Source organism: Cucurbita pepo, chromosome 9, assembly GCF_057944985.1.
Source record: "Cucurbita pepo subsp. pepo isolate OVF chromosome 9, ASM5794498v1, whole genome shotgun sequence".
In the NCBI taxonomy this organism is placed as follows: Eukaryota; Viridiplantae; Streptophyta; class Magnoliopsida; order Cucurbitales; family Cucurbitaceae; genus Cucurbita; species Cucurbita pepo.
This window is the reverse complement of record NC_141806.1, coordinates 882,677-900,296: the sequence shown is the minus strand read 5'-3', so window position 1 is coordinate 900,296 and position 17,620 is coordinate 882,677. Positions and strand designations below refer to the sequence as shown.

Sequence of the window (17,620 nt, the reverse complement as noted above, 5' to 3'; positions counted from 1 at the left end):
TTCTCATTTAAAGGGAGATTCAACAAGTCTCGTTAAATGAACTCGTTCATATGCTTACGAGAAATTGTATAGGCTTATTAGAAGCTTTTATTGAAATGGTTTGAGACTATACAATATATTTCAATTTTTAGCATCATCTCGATCTCTCAATAACTTTTAAAAAACTTTATTATTAGTATCATCCTTTGATTAATACGATCAGCGTCATCTTAATCAACAATAATACACGTTTAACAAGACTTGTCTTCCTCTCTTGTGACGAGAAATGCAAGTCAAACATCACCCTCTAAAATATTATTATGATGTGATACGACGTCTTCTAAATTTAGTTTTGAATGGTGAGATTCCACATCGGTTAGAGAACAAAATGAAACATCCCTCATAAGGGTATAAAATTCTCTTCCTAATAGACATGTTTTAAAATCGTGAAACTGACGACGATACATAATGAGTCAAACCAGATGATATCTACTAGCAATAAGATTGAATTGTTACATACACGTTATACAACCCAAAAATGTGTTTCTTATTTCTCGTTCCTATTTTTTTTTAATTTTTTTTTTAAATGTAAATAAAAATATTATTCATTGATCGTTGACATACAAATGTTTGTGTGATATAATTTTTTTTTATCATATTTATTTATTTACAATTGACAAAATTTAATTTGATATTAGAAAAAAAAAAAGATTAAAGATTTTAAAATAGGAAAATAATGTGAAAAACAAAGAAATTGGAGTATATATATCCATGAAAAAAACTTTAAATTGAATTTATTACTCCAAATTAATTACGTCATTAATTAGAATTAAATACTCTTAATTCCACAAATTGCCAAACACTTGAGAGTTTGGTTTATACGTAGGCTTTGGAAAATTAAGCATGAATATTAATATTTATTTATATTAAGTAATGATTTTTTAAATTTAAATTTTAATATTTAAATGGCAGAATTATATAAAAAGGAATAAAAACGTTAATATATACAGTATTTCATGTTCTAATTTAGAGTATATGCTTAGTATATTTTCAAAATGATTCTAGATTATTAAATATTGTACAATATTTAATTATTAAAAAAATTGACTTAAAAACTTTTTTTAAACAACATAACGAGATTATCCAAAAATTATCATAGTATAGGTGACACCCAAGTAAAGACGGGTACATGAATGAATCAAGGCTACGTCCAAATGAAGGCGATATACCACATTTGTTTTCTGTGGCTCAATCATAAAAACTCCAAAATTCAATGTGTTTTGCTTGGAGCATGCGGGAAGAATTCGTGTTACTCTGTGGAGATAGTCTTCACTCTTAATAAACGAGAAGTAAGAAATTTGGCAATCTCGAGAGGAATGTCGGGGTTGTTTTTCTTGGAGCATACTCGAAGGATTCGTGTTGGTGTATGGGGATAGTATTCAGTATTAAGAAGCGAGAAGTAGGTAACGTGACCATCTTACAAGAAAATATCTGGGTCATTAACTGCGAAATCCATATTCAGAATCTTTCATAAGTCTACATAATATCTTATAAGAACGTTACAATCGAACAAATAACCAATTATAGCACATAAAAACTCAAAAGTGGGATGAAATGGAGAGTAATTTACAAATCCACAATGGTCTGAATCTAAGCTCTCGTGACTTTACTTTTGAGCTTCCCAAAAGGCCTCATACGAATAGAGATGTATTCGTTCCTTATAAACCCATGATCATTCCCGGACTCCTTCTCACCAGATAGATATGAACAAAGTTCTTGAAGGTTGCTTGGATCTCGAAGAAGAACAAACGTAGCATGCTCGTCAGTTGACACCAAGAGTTCCCCCAAACACTTCATTATAGGAAGACGTTACTCAAAACTTGACCTAAATGAAGTCATTCAGGGAAACTCTAGGAAGCAAATGACCTTGTAACCAAAACCCTAATGCATAAACTGCATGAGTTTGGTATATTTATATGCACTCTTGTGAGCTTCATATATGGTTGGTGAAGAATCAAAGGAAAAGTAAGCTTGTATGAACCTAGACGACTTGTTGGGTTTAATTTGGAGATATTATTGTAGCAAACAGAATAATCCATTTCTCACCCCTTTTTTTTGGTCTAAAGGGATCCCTTAGATGCAAAGTAGATATGAAAATGCCCATATCATAACATATATACTTCCCTTTTTCTTCCACTTCTTTTCGACGCGACGCTCCGTTCATTGATTTAATCAAAGTTGCTCTGTAATAATCCAAGCCCACCACTACCACATATTGTCCTCTTCGGGTTTTCCTCTCAGACTTACCCTCAATGTCTTTAAAACGCGTTTGCTAATGAACCGTTTCCACACCCTTATCAATGTGGGATCTTACAATCCACCCCCTTTGGGATCAGCGTCCTTATTAGCACACTGCCTCGTGGCACATCGCCTGGTATTTGGCTCTGACACTATTTGTATTGGTCCAAGTCCACCACTAGCAGATATTGTCCTGTTTGGGTTAACCAATGTGAAATCTTATACGCTCGGTGGAAGATTTAACTTAAACACATGAATCAAATTAAAACTAAGCTCAAATCATAAGAATTATCGAATCCATGTTCAATCTATAGAACTTAAAGCTCGAGAACATCGTTTTGTATAAACTAGTTCGAGTAATGCACGATAAAGTGAGATTAATCAAATAAGGGGTTGTTTGTTTGTTTGTTTATAAGATTTGGAATAAATTCCATTTGAAGTGGGAGATGGATTCATAGAAGGAAAAGGACGGATGAGCGAAGAGATTGATAAAGAGGTTCGTCTTGTCCACTCATCATACCCATAACCTACATTCTTCAAACCCTTTCATTTGGTTCATCATTCAGACCAGGTTCGTCTTTTACCATACAACTAGCTAACTAAACCCGAGATCCTCCTCGGGCGGATTCTTCCTTTTGCTCCTCAGCATACGGGGTTTTAGTAATCGTTTCCAACTATTGTTCTCCTCTCAAGGGCAAGTTCTTACGCATTACTAATCCGTCCGCCACTAAAAACACCACTTTTCGTCCGAATTGCATGTGCTAAACATGCCACCAACTTTCATCCTGAACCAGGATCAAACTCTCCATGAGATTCATAGTTGCATTACTTATCGTAGATAAAGCTAATTCGGAATTGTCTTTCCTTTCAAGACATAACTTGTATCCATGCACTTTATGCTCGCCTCGAGTTTGCTCTCACGTATATATTGTCCACTTTGAGTATAAGCTCTCATGGCTTTGCTTTGAGCTTCCCAAGAGGCTTCATGGCAATGGAAAGAATATTATTTGATCATCATCCAACAGTAGTAACACGAACAAAAATCATTATGAACATCGAATTTCATCTTAAAATCAATTGGTAATAAAATGAGTAAATGAGTAATTCCAATATCTTTAAAAAGGTTTCTTTATTTTTTGGACGGAAAACGATCAAACACTACAATTCATTGCTTCCTCGTGTAGTTGTTGGATCGGGATTCGATGTCGGCTTTGAAATTGTTTCTATCTATACCACAATTTTCTCATAAAATCAAAACATGTTTCGTTTGGAAGATTTTAGTGTTTGTACTCCAAAAACAATAATGATTTAGGCATAATGTTAAACATTTTGATATGATTGATAGACTATGATCCTTCGGACATAATTTCCGTTGGTTAATGGGCCAAACCTGGTGGAGGCAAGAAGGAAATGGCGCATGGAGCGCTGCAAGCGCGCTTCACCTTCGCGCCATCTATCGATACAACAACGGCGGCCGACTGGGTGGCGCTGGACTCCGATACCAGCCGAATCCTCCGTCCATGCCGGACATGGAAAATGGAGGAACCATCTGATCATGGAGCTGTCGCTGTGAACTATTGAGGTTTCTATTCATTTAGGGCTTCGATACAGAATCGGGCTATTGGTACTTTCTTCTTTCCTTTCTATGATAGCGGAAACTATGCGTTTTTCAATGAATTTCATGTGCTAAGTATCATTTCCGTCTTGATCTTTGATGCTGGTACCAAGAAATACGTTTACAATTAGCAAGAGTACAAATATTGAGCTGGAAAAGGCTGCTTCCTCTTGCAATATATCATTATTATTAGGACAAAAAAAATGGATTAGGTGTAACTAATCCCAATAAACCACAATTTGGAAGAGTCTCCCTGGCTTTCAGGGCAATTCTTATCTCTCTCGCTTTCAGTCAACTTCAACCGACAAAGCAAAACTACAAACGTTGCGAGAACCATTATGGTAATTTAATCTAAACCTTCTTTGGCTCCTCTGGTTTTGTTTGATATTGACTAATTAGCCATTTTGTTCAAAATTCTATCATAGACTGCTAGTTCTTGAGATCCCCTCCAGATTTCACTGTGCTATATTTTTAAAATAGCAATCATTCATAAGGCCACGTGAGCTTTAGAGACAAACTTGCGAGTTCACCGTAGAGAATTTGGTCAAACGCCAGGAGCTGGCTGATGAACTGAGCTTAGTTGACTTTCTTGCACAGTCTGATGGGAAAAAGTCTGAGTGAAGTGCGGCAGGGGAAGTAGAGTTTAATTTTATATTGTGGGTTGGATAGCACATGATTTGGATTTGTTTAATCTCTTCTTTTGAGTTCTTGACTGTTGGAATTTCCTTGAGATTGCTTCACTCATTCTTGAGTTTGTTCTATATCTTTTCAGATCTCTGATTAGTTTCTAAACAATGGCTGATTCTGCCTTCCCCTGTTCCCAAATTTTCTTTTTCCTTGCTTTTCTGATGAGGTTTGCAGCAGAGCTTTAAGTTTCAGCTTCAAAAACATGAAGAATTCCTGGGTTTCTTTCTGTTTTTGGTTTCCTATTTTTGTTCTTGCCGTTCTTGTTCCAGTTTCAACAGGACAGCTTTCTCCAAGTGAAAGCAGAATCCTTTTCCAAATTCAAAAGCTTCTGGAATATCCTGTTGCTCTTCAACAATGGTCAAACTGGACCAACTTCTGTTATTTACCTCCTACTTCTTCACTCAGAATTGTCTGTTCTGGGACTCACATAACAGAATTAACTGTCATTGGGAACAAAACCTCCCCTTCCAAAACCCCAAAATCAGTTTCTGTGAGTTCCATCCCTTCTCAGCAGACTCTTTCCAATAGCTTCTCCATTGATTCCTTCTTTACTGTTCTCACCAAGCTTTCGAACCTGAAAGTGTTATCATTAGTGTCTTTGGGGTTGTGGGGTCCTTTTCCTTCCAAAATCAATAGGCTCTCATCTCTGGAAGTGCTTAACATAAGCTCAAATTTCATCTATGGAGGCATCCCTGCAACAATCTCTAAGCTTCAAAGCCTCAAGAGCCTTGTTTTAGCTGATAATTTGCTCAATGGAAGCGTTCCAGATCTTAAAGGCCTTGCAGTTCTTGAAGAGCTGAATTTAGGACAAAATCAACTGAGCCAAAAAGTTCCACCTCTGAGTGGAACTCTTGTGATCGTCGTATTGAGAAAAAACTTGTTCAGATCTGAAATTCCTTCAAGAATCATGGAACTCAATAAGCTTCAGCTATTGGATATTTCCTACAATAAGTTTCTTGGGCCAATCCATTCTTCTCTGTTCTCTCTACCTGCAATTCTGTATCTGAACCTAGCTTATAACCAATTAAGTGGAGCACTCTCTGTCAACACAACTTGCAACAGAAACCTTAAGTTTGTAGACGTTTCCCACAACCTCTTGATAGGAAAGTTACCCTCTTGCATTGGGTCGACTTCGTCGAATCGTACCGTAAATAGTTCATGGAACTGCTTGACAGGTGGAAACTCGAAGCTCCAGCATTCTCTTTCATACTGCCGGAAGGAAGCAATGGCTGTAAAGCCTCCAGGTGACCTACAGAAACAGAAACCTGGCATCAAACTTGGTCTTATGCTCGCCGTCATAGGAGGCGTAGTGGTAGTTTCCGGTGTTGTTCTGTTATTGGTTTTTGCAATCATCCGAAACAGAAGAAGAAGAAGATTTGGAGAGATGAAATATGAGAAATCTACAGTTCATAAACAATCTGTTCGTGGCTCTCCACTGCCTAACCGTAAGCCAATACTGTTCTCCTTATACTTTTCTTTCACCCAAATCAAATTATGGTTTTGTTCTTGTTAACTTTATTCTACACAGGACGAGTGCCACAGACAAGGCTACCAGCACTTGGGCTGCCGCCTTATCGGGTCTTCGCAGTGGAAGAGATTGAAGAGATCACAAGAAACTTCGACCCATCAAACTTGGCCGCTCAAGGATCCCAAGCACAGGTGAGGAATTGATTCAAACTTCCAACTCTTGGGAGATCTCAAGGAAAAGTTAATTCAATTAGAAGTTTTCTGTTCAATTCCTGCAGATTTATAAAGGGTGGCTGACTGATGGTTCAGTGGTCTTGATCAAATGCTTTAAACTAAGGCAAAAACTTGCACCTCAAGCCTTAGCGCGGCACATGGAAGAGCTCCCAAATCTGAGGCATCGGCATTTGGTCAGTGTTCTTGGACACTGCACCGTCACTTACCAAGACCAATTGAACCCAGCCAGTACAGTCTTCGTTGTTAATGAATTCATATCCAACGGCTCATTGAAGGATTGTCTTACAGGTAACAGAACAAACCCATCTTCATTTGGCTTCAAAGTTTAATCTCAAAACTGTCATCTGAACTCACATACACAGATTGGAAAAGGAAGGATGCTCTGAAATGGCCACAGAGAATGGGAATTACCATCGGCATTGCCAGGGGAATACAGCATCTGCATACTGGAATGGCGCCGGCCATCTTCGACAACAATATCACGATTGATAACATTTTGTTGGACGAGACGCTGACCGCAAAAATAAGCAATTACAACGTTCTCATGCCGCTAAAGGTCGAACAAAATTGTATTTACACTTCCAACTGATTGCAAGTTTTGTAGTAACTGGTTATTATCAATTCTGCAGGATGCAGAGAGCGGGCTGAATGTACCAAAAAGGTACAATCTTTTTTAGATTCTTCTTTCTGCAACAATCCAATAATCTAATCTATTTCTTAATGCAGAAGTGGGAATCCGGAGAAGGAAGACATCTTTCAATTTGGTGCCATTTTGCTGCAAGTCATCACCGGTAGGCCGATCACATCCACAAGTGAACTGGATGATCTGAAGAGTGAGGTATCATCTCATAAACTGAGAATAAAATGTATCAACATTTGGTTTAACAGATTATAGCAGATAAATATAACATCGCCAAGCAATTTTCTAGACTACGCATCATCCCAAGTCGAGGATTCGTTCACATTCTGATGCCTTGTATATTGCTGGTTATGGCAGTTTGAAGGTGGCTTGGCAGAAGGACTGAAATTACGGGGCGTTATCGATCCTTCAATTCAGGGTTCGTTTGCATTTGATTCACTGAAGACGACAATTCAAATCGCCATCAACTGCCTCAACAAAGATCCAAACAAACGCCCTTCCATTGAAGATGTACTCTGGAATTTGCAGTATTCAATGCAAGTTCAGGAAGGATGGACAAGTAGTGGAAACCTCGGAGCTTTCATATAGATGAATGAATCTATATGGGGCGGGAATAAATGTAACCAGAGTCTACAAATATACAGCTCGTATTTTACCTTACCTAAACTTTTTCTTAAAAGAAGATAAGCCCTTGTACAAGTTGGTCGTAAAGTTTGGCAATCATCTCTTTTTATATTAGCCCTTGATCACCTGTAATTCGTCGTGATATAGGTAAGAACCACCCATTTAAGATCGAACTTCAATCGATAAAATGGCATTTACCTCGATCAAAGGCCAGAATTAAAGAATTTACCTGAGAAAGATGGCAAAATACTAGACCAGATAGTCAAATTGAAATAGACCAAAGTAGTTCATCTTTATAGACCAAGCAAGCATATCACATAATAAGCAAATTACACAGCAAATTGGTTTTCTTCCCAGGCACAATATCATGCAAACAAGCCACTCGACTATCTTTTTTTGTTCGCCTACAACCATTTCTGTGGCTAATCAGCAGTCCAACTCTGTTCCACAATCTCACGTACTCTCCTGTTGTACTCACGCTTGTTCTCACTAAACATCCTAGCAGCTTCAGAATTAGCAGGAGAGTTTGGATTCGGGTCGCACAGCAACGACTACAAGAAAAAACATGGAAGTGTGTTGGCAAATCAATGAAAAGTACGAGCATACCATATAACTTTTGAATTCCTCAAGTCAGAAGTCCAATACAATCAATACCATCACATTCTCCATAATACACCAAATAAACCGGCAGATAACTCATCATCTCCATGCCTACCATCGTTTGTCCCTTTTCTAGGTGGGCAGTCGTTTTCCCCTCTTCTAGGTGGGCAGTATTATACTTATTGCGTTGAACATTATTGAGCATATAATTATTATAAAAATTTAGATTAGACAATGGCTACATTTCTGACGTAGGCCGAATTCCAATCAGATTATTAGACAAAATAATTCTAGTTCTTAAAACTTGATCCTAAGTATTAAAAAAGAATCAAAAGTCAAGACAATCAAAATTAATGCCACAAATTCAGAGATCAAGAACAAGAATTAAAAGAATGTGGGCTTTTATGGCCTGGGTCAGTGGGGAGGGCAGGTTTACAACTAACTGCTCGTTCACACAGACAGTTCCATAAATATGTTATGATAGGCATCCAGGGGACACACGAACCATATGCATTCTACTTCTAGGATAGGGCATAGAACAGGAGCTGTAAAAGGTTTCTTTAAAAGATTATGATTACAAGCTTTCCATTTGTACCCATAAAATGAAAACGAGCAATAAATAGTTTCAGCCTTTACATTTATTAGGGCCAAATAGATTAGGTACCTGAATAGAGGTGAGTATAGCAGCTACATCATAGATTGGGCTCCACTGATTTTGCAGAATGTCCAAACAAATGCTTCCATCAGCATAAACTGAAGGTCATACGAAACGCCAAACAAGGGGAAAAAATGTAGTTTTAGCAACATTTACAAGAAAATTAAAAACTAAATTGACACAACTGTGTAAACAAAAAGTAGCTGGACAAAAAACCTAAAGGAGAACTACGACTCTTCTTGAACCTAGTGCCAAATGAAAATTAGAGAAAACCCTCAAACTGACCCAGAATGAATCAAATAAGGAATGAACTGTTTGTAGAGGGTAAGTTCCTGGTGATCTTACTATTAGGGTGGAACATTCTTGACACAAAGCGGACTGTCGGTGGCTTATTTGGATAATCCTCCGTGAACTGAAGAGTCAGCTTAAATGTACCTGGTCAACTCAAAACATGGGTAGCCAAATTATAATTCCTAAACTACAAGTTTAAAAATAAAAAAATATTAAAGGAAATACCAAAATCAGATGCAAAATTGAATGAAATTTTCAGAAAATTAAACAAGATTGTAACATGTTCCTCCAGAATGCATTCCCATAACTTGCGCCAGGAGAGATGAAAGCAACTTGACATTTTGAATTCAAAGTCCACGGAAACCATAATCAGAATGAAAGCTCTAATTGTCTTGAGTTTTGAACCAGAAAATATAACACACATCCCATATCCAAATAGCGGAAAAAGCTTAAAAAGAAGACCATGATCATGAAAGAAAAAACTTCATGCAAATCAGAACCAGATAATTTTAAAATTGACTAATTAATATTACTTTACTACGCTAATAGCTATATGGCCAACACATATGCATATAAAACTGAGATAAGTAAACATAGTGTTATTTATTTGAGTGGAAATGCATCATCAGTAGTTATAGTTTTGAACAGAAAAACAAAGTGAAATCATCAAGCATGAAAAAAAAGTAAATCATCAGAAAACTAGATCCAGATACAACTTTGTCGTCTTCATAATAAGTCACTTAGACCCAGAAAGGAAGAAATGGGGAATACCTCCATCCCAAGGTGTATCATCAGGCCTGCAAAAGCCGACAAAAAAAATATGTAAGAGACCATAGCATCGGTTAGTCCAGAAGCAATCGTGCAAGAGTTTTAAAAAGAAAAAAATGTCAAGGTCATAATTTATTTTCCCAGCTTACCCAAATATAACGGCATTCCATAGCATGATATTATTGTCTTGAGGAGCACCACTGATGCCCGCAGGCGGATCTTGCTGCAACCTCTTGAAGTCTCTCATAAGTCTCTTCCTTGCAGAAGTAGACATCCTCACCGGCTGAGAAGAAAAATCAAAATTCAAACATAAAAAAAAAGTATGCTATATCCAAACATCAAAAAGTACCGTTGAAGCAGGATACAAAAGATCAAAATTCAACCAAGTGAAAATCGATAAAGAACGTGAAACAAGTTCAATCAAATGAGGAGGAGGGACCTGAATCTTCCATGATATCACCCTAACGGACAATGAACCACTTCAAGGACGTTTCCTTTCGGTAAATTAAAATTGCAGGTTTGAAATGGAAGTCTAGAGCTTACGTCGACATGGAGCAAAAGGATGGAGACGGAAGCAATACCATTTAATTCCAGTCAGGACAATCAAGTACGCAAAGAAACATCCTTATGCACATAATTGAATCCAGAAAACTAACTACCCTGGACTTAACCAAGCTAAAACGCTAGCTCGCTGCACGTCAATAAATCATTTCCCTAACCCTCGCCGTAAACAAAACCCCTAGATCTCTGTCCAAAACTGCCAGTCAGACAAGCAGGTTCCATTTCCCAACAAATTACCGCCAACAAGCCTTTAACACTTCAGTAAGGGTACATGTACATCCACGTCGAAGACAAAGGCCAGTAACACAACGGTGATCCACGAATCGGAGCAAAAATTAACAAAGCGACGAAAAAAACACAAGAATTCAAACAATTAAGCTGATCGAAATCCCTTACCCTTAACCTAGCGCGGCGAGAAGCTCAGGCGATCTCGATGGGTCCAGAAACGAAATGAAAGAAAAATCCGGAGTTTTGGGAGTAGTCGACAAGAGATTTTCACCGGCGACCGTAACACGATAGGAGGAAGAAGGAGCGAAATAGAAATCCCAAATTCTGCTTATCAATGAATTGGAAGGAAAATTCACAAAATAATAAATAAATAAACAAATAAATTATAGCCACGTGGCAAGCTGAGGTAATTTTGTGCGTTATTCTTATTTGCTATTTGACCGGCATTTTAGCGCGCACCTTAACAAGACGCCCCCTTGGCCTCCCATGATTTAATATCGTATTGTTTAGCTTAAGATATATATATATATATATATATTTTTTTTTTTTAAACTAAATGCTTTTTTTATTATTGATAATAAATAAATTGTTAAATTATAAAAAGTTTTATCCCGTTTAAAAATATTGAATTTTAAATTACCCTTCCATTAATAATGTTAAATTTTAATAATATTTTTAAACACACGAGAAAAATTATATCTTAATTAAGTTTTCATTCACCTTTTTTATAAATTCTTGATATAAGTGAGGTTAAACTATGTATGAGTAATGGAAAAAATTACAGTAGTAATTGGAACCGATGTCACCTTACAGGAATATAAAATGTATTCGTTTTTCAAAGTCTTACACTAAAAACATCATACACGTCCCAAACTATCAATAATCTCATTTTTCATACAAAAGTTTACCCATATAACCATTTTAGAGTCGGGACCTAGTGTCGAGATGGACGATTGGACTTGCTAAAGAATTGAGCGACTCATGCTACTTGCAATTGGACGACTCATACTACTTGCAATTGGACTTGCTAAGGAACTGAACGACCTATACTACTTGTTTACCTCTAAACGACCTTAGATTGCATAATATTTTTAAAAGTTTATTTATATGGAAGAAAAAAATAATAATAAATAGTTTTTTTTTTTTTTTTTGGTTTTAATTTCATTGGTGTTCGTAATTTTTACGCAATGTGTCACTTTCTGTCTTCCGGTTTCCTAACATCCTATCTCATGATGAGTCAGTTGAATTTGTTTTTTCGTCACTTTAAATTTTCAACAGATATTTATTTCTTGTGCGATAAAAGTGATTTATTTTGAGGATATGAATGAAAGCCCCCACTGGGCCACTGGCCTCTGTCTTTTCTGCTTGTTCGAATCTTTCACATATTGGATTTCATACGCAGTCTCTGTCATACATTGAAATTGAAAAGGAGGAGGCTGAAGATATTTTGCCGTCGGCATTCCTCAGCCTCCTCTTGCCGTCGGCATTGCCAGGCGGGGAGCACAGGGTGCATGAGTCCAGAAGACCATCCTTTCTAGACTCTTGCCGTCGGCATTGCCATGTTCTAGTACAAGGCTATTGAAGTTTTTCCTATACTCAGTTTATCTCGATCAGAAGGCCAGAATCAAAATTTTACTTGAGAAAGATGCAAAAACCAGAGCAGATAAAATTGAAATAGACTAAAGTAGTGTTTCATCTTATAAACCAAGCAAGTATTTCACATAATACGCAAGTTAAGCAACCAATCGGTTTTCTTCCCAGGTGTACAATATCATGCACACAAGCAACTCGACTCGACGACTATGTTTTCTGTTCGTCGACAACCATTTTGTTGCTAATCGGCAGTCCAGCTCTGTTCCACGATTTCACGCACTCTCCTGTTGTACTCGCGCTTATTCTCGCTAAACATCCTAGCAGCTTCAGAATTAGCAGGGGAGTTTGGATTCGGGTCGCACAGCAACGACTGCAAAGAAGAACATATATGGTATAAAATATATATCATGAAAGGAGGGAGAGAGAGAAAAGAAAGCCAAACGTTTAAACATGGTCCTAAATAATTTTATAAGTTTCATTTATATTCTTAACCTTTAAATGGTTTCGGAACAACCCTTTTGTCTCTTCTAAAATCAGAAAGCATGGCACTGACTTGTAATAACATATGTACGCATGGGCATAGATGGTTTCAATTTTATCCTTGTACTTAGGGTAAGTTTTAATTACTTGATCTTATCATTTCACAAATCTCATTTTAACCCTTAAGGACCTGTTCAGTAGCTTCCCCATCAAAATGAAAATAGAAATATGGAACGGCAGTGAATGAAAAAGATCAAATGGTCTAAATCGTAAAAAAAATGTTGTTCGAGGGGGGAAACAAATTTAGGGTTGAGATCAATCAAAAGGTATGGGGGAAATAAAATTTTCAAAAGATAAGCAAACCATGAAGGGAAAGCGAGATTTGGGGATCCCCACACAACTGATGGATGAAAATTAAGATCAGGGCATGAACAAAGAGGGAAGCGACAAACAAAGAATCCCAATACAACCAAACCCAAGGACCACTAAAGCTCAATAAATTTCTTTGTTGGAGGATAAAATTGTCTTCCTACATCAATCAATCATTTTCATGGTGCACTTGGTTTCCGACGCATGTTTTACACCACCCAAACTCCCACCATTTTTCTCTCATAAACATACTCTCCTCGTGAAGCTCTCTTTGGACTCTATTCTCTTTCAATTTTTCTAGTGTGTGGCTTTTCACAATTAATGAGATTGTTATTTTTACCAAGGTAGGACCTTTTTCCACAATGAGTGACTTCCTCATGTAAATAACATCGTTTCAACTGAAATTTTAACTCTAAAATCTACTTGCCACCATGTCCTTGTTTCATGTTCATTTTTAACCCCAACAAAAAAAAGAAAAAAAAAAGAAGCAAGTAGGCTAAAGAGTTGAGGAGCAAAAATGTAACTTTCACAATGATAGGGACATAATTGAAACCTGTCATAAAATTGAAGGATACTATGTTTACTTCAATATCATTTTTTCAAGAAAAGAAGGCGAGTGAATCTAACGTGTCATATGTCACTAATTCAGGATCAAGGACAAGAACTAAAAGGATGGGGATTCTATAGCATGGGTCAGCAGGGAATACAGGTTTATGACTAACTGCGTGCTCCCCAGCTAATTTCATAGATATGGTACGATAAGCATCCTGAGGACACATGTACCTTGTGCATTGTACAACTAAAGTAGGGCACAGTACAGAAAATGACAAGTTTCTTTTAAGACAATGATTCCATGCTTTTCATCACATACAAAGATAAAAGGAGGCTATTTATCATAAAGAAAGAAAATTTACAGCCTTGATATACATTGATGCAAAATTGATTAGGTGGTACCTGAATAGAGGTGAGTATAGCTGCTACATCATAGATTGGGCTCCACTGATTTTGCAGAATGTCCAAACAAATGCTTCCATCGGCATAAACTGAAGGTGATTGCAAAAGCCAAAATGAGCACAAAAGACTCAGCAACATGTACAGAAAACATTTACTTTTTTGTTTTACAGGAGTCATACTCTATCTCTCTTCCTTTTAACTCATTTAAATCACCCGCCTATGTCCAAGCCAAACATGCTATACATATCAAACATAGTGCACAGGATTCATACAGGTTTGATGAAGCAGACACACCAGTGTTAATAGATGGTCTTTCTTTCCCATTTTAAATTTCTTAGCAAGTCAAATTAACCAAGCACATCAGCATACACGGAAAAAAAAAAGTAGGTCAAAAAAACTAACAGTAGAACCAGTCATCATCTTGAAACCTAGTGCCAACGGTGATTACAAAGCACTCAAATTGACCAAGAACAAATCACATAAAGTATAAAATGTTTTTAAGGACACACTCCATGAGATTGTGAACTTACTGTTAGGGTGGAACATTCTAGAGACAAAACGGACTGTCGGTGGCTTATTTGGATAATCCTCAGTGAACTGAAGGGTCAGTTTAAACGTACCTGGTGAACTCAAATAAATGGCAACCAAATTATAAATCATAAACTACACAAGAAGTTCACAAATAAATATACTTAAGAAAAGAAAAAACTACCAAAATCAAATACAAAATTAATTGAAATTTTCAGAAAATCAAACAAGATGCTGATATCCCTGTCAATATAACCACACGTTTAGAAAAGAACAGAAGAATGCATGGATCCCATCCTTCAAGTTACATCTCCATAACTCGCACCATGAGAAATGAAAGCAACTCCGACATTATGAATTTCAAGTTCTAAGGTGACAGTAATCAGAATTTTAGCAAGTTTGAATTATTCTCGAATTTTCAATCAATCGAGGACTTGATCCTAATAACAAAACTGTTGTCTTCTTAATAAGTCATTTAGACTCAGAAATTCAGGATACCTCCATCCCAAGGTGTATCATCTGGCCTGCAAAAGCCAACGAAAAAACATGTAAAATACCATATCATCAGTGAGTAACAGAAGCAATGGTGGATATGTATAAAAAAATATGATAAGAAAAAAGGAACGAAGTCATACCCAAATATAACAGCATTCCATAGCATGATATTATTGTCTTGGGGAGCACCACTGATGCCGGCAGGTGGGTCTTGTTGCAACCTCCTGAAGTCTCTCATCAGTCTCTTCCTCGCAGGAGTAGACATCCTCACCGGCTGAAAGTAAATCAAAACAATTTAAACTTGACTTTCTTAAACGCCCACATGGCCAATGCAGACAAATGATTGATCTCAGTCCAAACATGAAAAGATACCATTCAAAGATACAAAATGTCAAAATTCAACCAAGTGAAAAATCGATAAAGAGCAAGAAACAAGATGAATCAAATGAGAAGGGAGCGCCTCCATCTTCCACGATATCAACATAACGACCAAAGAAAAATGGACCACTTCAATTGATGAAACCGCTTAATTTCACTTATAGAACAAACAAGACACGTCCTTACACATAATTCAATCAAGAAAACTAACTACTGCCTATTGCAACCCCGCGCCTTAGCCAACCTAAAAGGCCAACCTAAAAGGCCAACCCGTTGCACATGAATATATCCAGTCCCGTACCCTCGCCTTAATCAAAACCCCTAGATCTCTGCCCTAAACAGCCAGTCAGACAAGAGAAGATTACATCACCTAACAAATTAGGGCGAAACAAGTCTTTAACACCACAGTATGTACACATGTACATCCACCCGAAAACCACGTCAATTACGTCCGAAACAAAGATCAGTAACACGACGGTGATCCACCAATCCAAACCAAAATCAACAAGATGGCCAAGTAAGACAATAACTCCAAAAAAAAAAAAAAAAAAAGATCGAAATACCTTACCTGTAACCTAACGCAGCGAGAGCCCTCGCTGATCTCGATTGATTTAGAAACTAAATCAAATAAAAATCCGATCTCAATGCTCTTCCGGTCTAACGAGAGGGACTGGTCGATGAGAGACTTCTCCGGTGGCCAAAACACGATCAAAGTCAGAAAGAGCGCAAAGAAAATCCAGGATGTTGCTTATATTATTGCATTTATAACACAAACAAACAAAAAAAATTGAATTATATATATAAATATCCATTTTATCGGGAGAAAGAGTTTGAGAATATTTTTTTAGATAAACGCTATATTTTCGGTCTCACCTAAATCTCCACTCCATTTTATTTAAATATATTTTCAACTTACATTTATTTATTTATTTATTTATATATATATAATATTATATTATATAGTTAATTTTAAAATTCTAATAGTTAAATTAAAAAATATGCTTTAAATTTTTTTAATAGTTAAAAATTATACTATAATATTAAATATATATATATATATATATATATATATATATATATATATATATATATTATAACTTGTATATTATAAAATGAAAATTTTAAAATAATTTTTTTTTAAATGATAAATTAGTCAAAATCACTCGGAATCAATCTCTATCAAAATAAATGGAAAATTTTTGGAAGTGAATAATATATTAATTATATTTTTTTTTCATTGGCTACTGTATTTGTTACTAAAATATCCTTTTCTAGAATATTCTTATTTCTTTGGATTAATTTTATATCTATTTATCTTATTTTTTATAGAAATTATGTGGATGTGAAAACATAATTTAAAATAAATAATCTACCTATAAATATTTTTAAATTTTAGAAAATTTCAATAATATTTTAGATTTTCAAAAAAAAAAAAATCTTATGTAATTTTGAATAATAATCCTTGAGAAATTTTATTATAATATTATTGTCTTGATGTTATATTTTAAAAATACTCATTAAATTTTAAAAATAATATTAATAACTTTAATCTTTAAAGAAAAACTTATTTTGATATCATTTCTATCCGTTTAAGCCCATTAACTATTGTCCGCTTTTGGACCATTATGTTGGATGATGGAAGTCCCACATCGACTAATTTAGGGAATGATCATGGGTTTATAAGTGAGGAATGCTAACTCCATTGGTATGAGGCCTTTTGGGGAAGCCCAAAGCAAAGCCATGAGAGCTTATGCTCAAAGTGGACAATATCATACCATTGTGGAGAGTCGTGTTCGTCTAACATGGTATCAGAGCCATGCCCTAAACTTAGTCGTGCCAATAAATTGGTAAATCCTCAAATCCTCAAATATCGAACAAAGAACTCCTAAAGAAAAGGAGTCAAGCCCCTCCTCGAAGGCAGTCAAAAATGACTAAGACTCCAAAGGAGTCGAGCCTCGATTAAGGGGAGGCGCACTTTGTTCGAGGGGAGGTGTTGGATGATGGAAGTCCCACATCGACTAATTTAGGGAATGATCATGGGTTTATAAGTGAGGAATGCTAACTCCATTGGTATGAGGCCTTTTGGGGAAGCCCAAAGCAAAGCCATGAGAGCTTATGCTCAAAGTGGACAATATCATACCATTGTGGAGAGTCGTGTTCGTCTAACACATTATAT

General features: G+C 36.3%; 3 protein-coding genes and 1 long non-coding RNA gene across 7 annotated transcripts; 1 reads left to right on the top strand and 3 right to left on the bottom strand.

The window, feature by feature from the left end:
• Positions 1 to 2,654: 2,654 nt before the first annotated feature.
• On the bottom strand, positions 2,655 to 4,411 carry LOC147790958 (uncharacterized). The gene is made up of 2 exons (XR_015422430.1): positions 3,668 to 4,411; positions 2,655 to 3,258 (listed from the first exon to the last, which is right to left on the bottom strand). It is a non-coding gene; the product is annotated as an uncharacterized LOC147790958 (long non-coding RNA).
• A 32-nt stretch (positions 4,412 to 4,443) lies between these two features.
• On the top strand, positions 4,444 to 7,658 carry LOC111801516 (Leucine-rich repeat protein kinase family protein). 2 transcript variants are annotated; one of them, XM_023685535.2, is made up of 7 exons: positions 4,444 to 6,024; positions 6,108 to 6,238; positions 6,325 to 6,568; positions 6,643 to 6,836; positions 6,910 to 6,941; positions 7,007 to 7,118; positions 7,278 to 7,658. In XM_023685535.2, the coding sequence occupies exons 1-7, from the start codon at positions 4,782 to 4,784 to the stop codon at positions 7,506 to 7,508; spliced, it is 2,187 nt and encodes a 728-aa protein (XP_023541303.1). In that variant the 5' UTR covers positions 4,444 to 4,781; the 3' UTR covers positions 7,509 to 7,658. The 2 variants fall into 2 exon arrangements, with proteins under 2 accessions (XP_023541303.1, XP_023541304.1); XM_023685536.2 differs by having other exon boundaries at positions 7,210 to 7,450.
• Positions 7,659 to 7,817: 159 nt separating this feature from the next.
• Positions 7,818 to 10,993, bottom strand: LOC111801517 (ubiquitin-conjugating enzyme E2 2). Its single transcript, XM_023685537.2, has 6 exons — positions 10,816 to 10,993; positions 10,008 to 10,141; positions 9,862 to 9,887; positions 9,145 to 9,234; positions 8,809 to 8,897; positions 7,818 to 8,095 (listed from the first exon to the last, which is right to left on the bottom strand). Exons 2-6 carry the CDS (start codon positions 10,130 to 10,132, stop codon positions 7,967 to 7,969), a joined length of 459 nt encoding a protein of 152 aa, XP_023541305.1. The 5' UTR covers positions 10,133 to 10,141; positions 10,816 to 10,993; the 3' UTR covers positions 7,818 to 7,966.
• A 1,329-nt stretch (positions 10,994 to 12,322) lies between these two features.
• LOC111802336 (ubiquitin-conjugating enzyme E2 2) lies at positions 12,323 to 16,216 on the bottom strand. 3 transcript variants are annotated; one of them, XM_087127190.1, is made up of 7 exons: positions 16,013 to 16,216; positions 15,815 to 15,838; positions 15,207 to 15,340; positions 15,070 to 15,095; positions 14,574 to 14,663; positions 14,044 to 14,132; positions 12,323 to 12,610 (listed from the first exon to the last, which is right to left on the bottom strand). In XM_087127190.1, exons 3-7 carry the CDS (start codon positions 15,329 to 15,331, stop codon positions 12,482 to 12,484), a joined length of 459 nt encoding a protein of 152 aa, XP_086983316.1. In that variant the 5' UTR covers positions 15,332 to 15,340; positions 15,815 to 15,838; positions 16,013 to 16,216; the 3' UTR covers positions 12,323 to 12,481. The 3 variants fall into 3 exon arrangements, with proteins under 3 accessions (XP_086983316.1, XP_086983315.1, XP_023542430.1); XM_087127189.1 differs by lacking the exon at positions 15,815 to 15,838 and having other exon boundaries at positions 16,008 to 16,216; XM_023686662.2 differs by lacking the exon at positions 15,815 to 15,838 and having other exon boundaries at positions 16,013 to 16,210.
• Between the last annotated feature and the right edge of the window lie 1,404 nt (positions 16,217 to 17,620).

Excerpts from the sequence above, each read along its gene's own strand:
- LOC111802336 (XM_087127189.1), bottom strand. The coding sequence starts at position 15,331 with ATGTCTACTCCTGCGAGGAAGAGACTGATGAGAGACTTCAGGAGGTTG. Across the intron at positions 15,096-15,206 it reads TGGAATGCTGTTATATTTGG|GCCAGATGATACACCTTGGG; the intron begins GTATGACTTCGT and ends TGGCTTTTGCAG. Across the intron at positions 14,133-14,573 it reads TAGAATGTTCCACCCTAACA|TTTATGCCGATGGAAGCATT; the intron begins GTAAGTTCACAA and ends AATCACCTTCAG.
- LOC111801517 (XM_023685537.2), bottom strand. The coding sequence starts at position 10,132 with ATGTCTACTTCTGCAAGGAAGAGACTTATGAGAGACTTCAAGAGGTTG. Across the intron at positions 9,888-10,007 it reads TGGAATGCCGTTATATTTGG|GCCTGATGATACACCTTGGG; the intron begins GTAAGCTGGGAA and ends CGGCTTTTGCAG. Across the intron at positions 8,898-9,144 it reads AAGAATGTTCCACCCTAATA|TTTATGCTGATGGAAGCATT; the intron begins GTAAGATCACCA and ends TATGACCTTCAG.
- LOC111801516 (XM_023685535.2), top strand. The coding sequence starts at position 4,782 with ATGAAGAATTCCTGGGTTTCTTTCTGTTTTTGGTTTCCTATTTTTGTT. Across the intron at positions 6,837-6,909 it reads ACGTTCTCATGCCGCTAAAG|GATGCAGAGAGCGGGCTGAA; the intron begins GTCGAACAAAAT and ends TCAATTCTGCAG. Across the intron at positions 7,119-7,277 it reads TGGATGATCTGAAGAGTGAG|TTTGAAGGTGGCTTGGCAGA; the intron begins GTATCATCTCAT and ends TGGTTATGGCAG.